Source organism: Chenopodium quinoa, unplaced genomic scaffold (genome assembly GCF_001683475.1).
Source record: "Chenopodium quinoa cultivar QQ74 unplaced genomic scaffold, ASM168347v1, whole genome shotgun sequence".
Classification (NCBI taxonomy): Eukaryota; Viridiplantae; Streptophyta; class Magnoliopsida; order Caryophyllales; family Amaranthaceae; genus Chenopodium; species Chenopodium quinoa.
The window spans coordinates 1534173-1541320 of NW_018745003.1; the positions used below are offsets into that span (position 1 = coordinate 1534173).

The 7148-nt window shown below is 34.2% G+C and overlaps 1 protein-coding gene across 1 annotated transcript; it reads left to right on the forward strand.

The window, feature by feature from the left end:
• Positions 1–4628: 4628 nt before the first annotated feature.
• On the forward strand, positions 4629–6571 carry LOC110707793 (transcription repressor OFP8-like). The gene has a single exon (XM_021885841.1). It carries the CDS (start codon positions 5010–5012, stop codon positions 6036–6038), a length of 1029 nt encoding a protein of 342 aa, XP_021741533.1. The 5' UTR covers positions 4629–5009; the 3' UTR covers positions 6039–6571.
• Positions 6572–7148: the final 577 nt, after the last annotated feature.

Genomic DNA, 7148 nt, shown 5'->3' on the forward strand with positions numbered 1-7148 from the left:
AGGCCATAAGATGGTCTTCTGGGTTAGTAGTGCCGTCATAGGCGCCTACTAATACATTTTTCACTTTGGCCGGCTGAGCGGCTTCAGTAATTTCCTTGGAGAAGGCCGACGGCTGTTCACCAAGTCTAAGAAACCGTAGCTGCCAGTCCATAGGTTGGACGTTTTTTGCTGTAGGTCCACCAAACGGAGGTGGCTGCAAAAAATACTGTTGTTGCGGCACAAATGGTAAGTTTGGTACCGCCTGGTCGCTATGAAAGCCGGACTGACGGGAGGTGCCGCCTGACTGACTCTCATGATACGACTGAGTATGCCTCATCGAGGCATTTCGCAGACTGTCTTGGAAGTTTGAAGTAGAGGTCGACTCTGACAATCGGTCACTCTTCTTCTGCTCTAGCAGTAGCCGAGCGTCTGTGAATGTTTGCTTCGACCCGTCCGCCTGAATATGACGAACATGTTTCCTATTTCCTGTAGGAAAACGGAATTTTGTGAAATCAAGGGCAGGTGGCTCCCGCTTCCTAGATTTAGGATGAGGAGTCGCCTCTCGCCCTTGAACTGGCTTCCTCTTCAGTGAAGTGGAGGGTTTCTTAGCCGACTGCTCCTTGACTGGAGCAGGCGGCTTCTTGTTGATCAACTCTTGAATCTCTCCCTTGAAGTCCCTCATGAAGGTCATGAGTTCGTTCCTTGTGATGGGAGCAGAACCATCAGTCGGCTGTTGCCGAACAGGCGGTGCGCCTGCTGGCTCACTTCCAGTTTGAAGATGTTCCCGTTCCCTCCTTTCGGTATGACGGGTACGTCGGGCCCTTAGGGTCCCGTCTGAAGCTGTGTGAGCTTCAACTTCAAATTCACTCTCAGTATCGTGATCCGACTGAACTTGAGGGTCGTCTAGGGGACGCCTCTCTTCAGGAGTCGGTACAGACTTGGATGCCATCTCAGAAGTACTCTCCCCACAGACGGCGCCAAATGTTTCGGGGTTTTCTGATGTCCTGCGGGAGAGTTACAATTCCGAGACTGGAACCGGGTGCCTGTACCTGCAAAACAACGGAGACTCCTGGTGGTGGGAGCTCCGCCTCCAACGGTCAAGTTAGTACTTGATTAAGGAGTAATTAATGCGGAAATTAAAGTGATTGAGTCTCTCTAGGTGAGAGTGTTTAATGTGAGTTTTTAGCGTAATCTGCTTCGTTAGCGTGATCAGCCTATTATCTCTGTGTGTAATCAATGTGTTTTTTTCTGTAATCCCTCTTAATGAGGATTAAGGGAGGTATTTATAACCTTGGGAAACGTGCCAATCCTAGGTTTAGGTTAACCTAGGGCTGATTGGGCTTCCCTCGGAAGTTGGGCCTGGGTGGCCGGTTTCTCCATTAGGCATGGAGTATGCCACGTGTCATGACATAACAGGTCCAAGGTGGACGAATAAGCGTGTGCCACGTGGCATGCCCTGATAGTTCCATCTGGGGGACACTTGGCAGGACCTGATTGGCCCACGTGGCGCATTCCGATTGGTAGGAGCAAAATTCCCTAATCAGAAATGAGGTAAAATTACAGTCTAAGAAATAAGTTGCAGGGGTGAAACCAATCAACCTCCTGGATTGTTATCCACAAGTATACAAGAGATACAACTGCTATGCATCAAAATTTTGTAATTTTCATGTTTCTAATCACACGAGTTTGCCCTTTCGATAAGGAGTACGTCACAAGTCACAGGTGATATATATGGATTTGACCACATATATAAAATTTATTATTTTTGTAAAAATATTTACCATGCTAAGATACAATTCATAATAAGATGTAATTAATTTAATATTTCAGTCACAAAGATTAAGGAGTATTTTGTTTATTTTAGCATCTTCTAAGTTGTCATTGTGTATGTGAAAGCATCAACGTAGAAGTTTGGATAAAATCCATACAACTATGACATATTGCACACGCTAATACGTACTTAGAAAATGATTAAATCGAGTATATTTATTAAAATATTCGAACATACAGTATTTTTTGTTTTAATATTACGACATTTCAAGAATTAAGATTATCTAATTATATGATATTATATAATCATGATCATATATTAAGTCAATAAAGACCGTGTAAAGTTTTTAATTAGTCAAATAAGTCACGGGCTCAAGTAAAATCATAGTTCCGTAAAGTTCGTAGTGCTTGTATGATGTGGGGGCAAATTAACTTTATTTTTTAAAGCAAAAAATACAATGCAAGTATATTTATACACTTTGTCAGATCAAGCTTTAATCACTAATAATATTACTGGTAGCATATATAAATGTATGAAGTATGATTATATAAAATTATAAAACAATTTTCTTATCATAATAAATTTTCAATAGGTTATATATTCACAAGTAAAAGCCTAAAGAAAGTTTGGTTGATGACCCCATGCAAATATCAAGCTAAAATTTCATCTTAAAACCAATTGTTAATAGATAAAGCATCATACATTCATACTGCTTCGTATTTGCTAGTCCTCCTTCATAAATGTGTGACATTAGTCTCGACTTAAATTATATGTCAGTTGTCCATCCCAATCTTGCATTATGAAAAGTTTATAGCAATTAGAAGTAGGTTTATGTATGTCAATACAAATTAAAGGTATTATTGCAGATTTACAGCTACGAATTAAATTAATAATATGTCACGGACCTTTAGAAGCCAACTAGACATGCTCTGTGCATCATATACTACACGCTTTAATCTCAAATTAGTAGTAAATTAGAGTAATTAATAATATAACCTATAATTGTAGGTAATATAATACGTATTATCGTTGTTATAGGTCTTCATGTAGTAGTTAAATAGAGTTTACAACAGTTTAAATTTTGAATGTCACTTAAACGTAATACCTGGTCCCCAATACTTAGCTTACTTTAGTACGTAGCTTGCATGTAGCACCTTTTTAAAATTGTTGGTTGTTTATGGCAAACCTATATACTTCTTTAATTCTTTTTTACTTGGCATGTTTCATGTTCTTTAACAATCGATAACTTTAATTCCCTTTAGTAAAAATTATAGAAAATATATATTATGATAGTACTTATTGAGACGAATCTAATAAGATCACACATGAATATATTTTTACATATACTTCCTCTGTTTTCTTTTAAATGCAACACACCTCTTAAACACGCACTTTGAGGAAGTGATTAAGCAATGTAAACGAAAAAATTAATCAATATAATTTATACACGTAGTAACTAACCCTTTTCTAATTATAGTGTTAAAATTATTTTGTTAAATTCGTTCATTTGCCTACTCTAATCAACTCCTAAAAAAGTGTGTCAAAAAGGTTTGTTTCATTTAAAAGAAAACAGAGGAAGTATATAATTCACAAAAGACGGTCAAATAAGAGGTGATAAATAGTTTAAAAGTCAAAGCGGGTCAAGTAAAAAAAAACGAGAAATTACTACATTGTGCTTGGTGATAGCTCCACATCATCTTAATTCTATTCATATTGAATATTGGATTTATTAGTTTTTTTTTGGTACAAAATAGATTTTAATAATAGGTTGTGAGGCAATATAAGACAAATTAAATACGATGATACTTGTGTAAAGTAGTGGAAACAAAGTTGGTACCCGCTATATTCTAGGGTTAAAGACATACATTCTTGAGTAGGTTAGAACAAAGCTAATTCAAATTAAATGTTCGAATTAGAGGTAATAAACCTAACTAAAGTTCAAGCGCCTATGAAATGCAGTGAAGGATTCTATCCCAAAAAAAAAAAAAAAAGCGATGAAGAAACAATTTCAATATGCATTTAATTTCATACTCCGTATTTTTTTTTTTAAATTAACAAATTTGGATATTTAGAATTTCGGTTAAACAAATTTAGTGAGTTTTCTCTTAAATTATTGACCAAAATAAACTTTTAGAAAAATGGTATGCTATAATTATTGGACAAATAACAGTGAATTATACCAAATTAATCTACATAAGACTTCTGTTTATTGCACCTTACTTTTAGCTTTTAAAAGTCTTAAAGATAATCATGTGAGATATGATCTCAATGATAAAACTTCTACCTCCTAATTAAAAAGTTAGAGGTTTGATTCTAAACTCCCCATTACCAAATAAATGCTTTTATTTTTCTAAAATATATTCATTATTTTGAATGTAAATACAAAGTTTAACTATGATAGTAAAAATATTAAACGACTATATGTTCAATTCTTAGTTTCTTATTGATGAAATAAACCAACAATACACATACAAGACATTAACAATAATGAACGAAATAGTAGCCCGTATACAATTGGACTGACATTGCTCGTCTAGTATAGTCATGGATCAGATGCTATGGAAAATTTGTAAGAACGATTCATATTTCATACTACTTCCTTTATGTAAAATATCATATCACAAGATATATATGTTTATCAATTCCTACATACTATGCTACTACATATAACTTACTCCGTATTTCATATATATCCTGAAAACAACAATTAGTCGAGTACCTATATTATAAGTTGAAGGAACAATTAATCCAATACATGCATTGTCATTTTGGATATAATTTCAAATAAGTAGAATTGTCTATACATATTTAGAGTAAAGTACAACAATACTATTACTAGGTCTCCATCAACCCTATTAATAAATTCCAAAAAATAAAACAAAAAATTGTGAAATATTTTATTTGGGATGGTGATGGAAGCCGCGCCGACTTAAAAATGAAAATGAACCAATTCTAATTTTATTTTTTCTCTCTAATTATTTTATTCTTTACTCATTATTTTTCGAGGGAATGAACCAATGGCAATTAGTAGCAAACAAATCACACCTCCAATTACCATATTCCACATTTCCACATACCCCCAAATTTTTTATTTTTATTTTATTAAAATGGGGGCAAAACCCCTAAAAAAATAAAAATTTAAAATAAATAATTTTGAATTCTTAAATTATAATTCCTCCTATTTAATCCACAAAGATCCTCCATCCACTACCCCTCTCCTTCCCAAAAAAACATCAACTTTCTCTCTCATCTTCCAAAAATGGAGAAAGAGAACAAATTCAAGCTAAAAATCCCTAGAATCTTTACTTCTTCATGCAAAACCCAAGATCTTTCTGAAGTAATTGATCATAAAGTTCCTATCTTTACCCCTGAAAACACCATTTTTCTTCAAACTCCATTAATGGAGGTTCCTCAAGAAGATGAAGATGATGATTATCCTTTCCATTCCCCTGTAATTAAATCCAAACAAACACATTCATCATCTTCCTCAATGATGTATTGTAAGCCTAGATGCCCTGAAACTTTTGATCAGATGGTTCGAGAGAATTGTATCATTGCCGGAAACCCTTTACCTCGCCGGAAAATAGCCGGAAAATACTCACTTTTATCGCCGGCTGTGGAATATTCCGGTGGCCGGCGTTGTCCTCCAGCATCCCCTGCTTCTCCCCTGTTTTCACAAAAACAGGGGAAAAGAAAGAAAAACAAGAAGAAAAACAAGGGATTTTATAAAAATGAAAATACCCTTTTGAAGAAAAAAGAAAACCCAGATAAAATATATTACTCTTCTTCAAATGAGACAGACATTGGTGATTGGTTCAGCAGTGATGATGAAAGAGAAGAAGATGAAACAGAGACTTTATTTTCTTTAAAGTCTGTATCTTTTTCATCTAAATCAATTTCTCTATCTTCTGATTCTGATAATCCAATGAACAAGTCTAGTCGAAGTCGAATTAGGGCTCGGCCTCGAACACGAAGGCGAAAGCCGGGTTCGAGGCTGAGGAAAGAAAGTGGAGCAATGGTGAAGGAGGAGGAAGGAGAGGAGGTTGGAGTGGTCCCATTGGAAGGGAAAGTGAAGGATACATTTGCGGTGGTGAAGAGTTCAAGTGATCCTTACAATGATTTTAGAACATCAATGGTGGAAATGATAATTGAGAAGCAAATATTTGGAGCTAAAGAATTGGAGCAACTTTTGCATTGCTTTTTATCTCTTAATTCTCCTCATCATCATAGGGTTATTGTTGAAGTTTTTACTGAAATTTGGGAAGCTCTTTTTTCTTATTGCTCTTAACTATTTATTCCCATTTAAAAAAAAAAAAATCAAAAGAAGTTTTAATTTTATTGTTAGGATGTTAAAAGGGTGAGATTTAGTAGTGATTAGTGTTGTATTGTACTTGTACTAACTATTATTATTATGATGATGATTATTGACTGTAATCAATGAGCTTTTTTTTTTGGTTCATTTGTGTGATCTTATTTGCATATTCTTACAATATTTTTTTTGTCTTTCTATTTAATTTAATTTTTATCTCTTTGGATTTTCTGTCTTGTTGCTGTTTGATGGTTTGTTTGGTTGTGAGAGATAAAAAAAAAATAGTGTTCAAAAGGAAGGAGGGAAATGTAGGGGTGAAGAATTGATTTGGAAAAGATTAAACGAACATGACTTTGGATGTTTCCTTAACTTTTGACATATTTGCAATTACTATCCATATTTTTAGATTATGGGACATCTTTTGAACTTAAAAAGTGTGATAGTTTTCATTGAAAAGGAAACTTGTTTTAAGCATGAAAAGTTGGGAATCAACTTCTCTTTTGACAATAACACAATTGACTTTCAGAGATTACTTTCCCTACAATCCATATAGAGCAAAAAGGGTTTGAATTAAAATTAATAAATGTATGATCTCATTTGATCCTTTTTAGATTAAAGGGATTTGAATTACACTTTTTCATTTGACAATTTTTTGTGCTAATTTTTCTTAGGTGTCATTCTCATATTTAATTTGAGATGGTTACAAGTGGAGGAACAGTTCATCAGTATAACAATATTTAAAGAATGAATGTTGCATTGTTGGTTTGCTTGGATATGGTTTTATGTCTTTTTTTTTTTTTAACAGGAATTAATAATATTATTAAATAATAGTCATACCGCATTTATAATAATAAAGATCTGTAAATCACTGATTTAGAGAAAATATCATTACTTTACAATCAAAATCATAATTAATTTGCATATTTGGCATATCTCATACCCCACCGCTTTAATCTTGACGCGAGCAATGATTTTCGATGTCTTTGCATCTTTCCAAGAAGAGACCTTCGCGATCTGCGGTGATGTTTTGAACGAAAAGTTGATGACAAACCCCAAACCCATAGGAATCCAAATCACCTTCTCAATTAT

What these genes read in the sequence shown, in the direction of transcription:
- LOC110707793 (XM_021885841.1), top strand. Translation starts at nt 5,010, where the DNA reads ATGGAGAAAGAGAACAAATTCAAGCTAAAAATCCCTAGAATCTTTACT.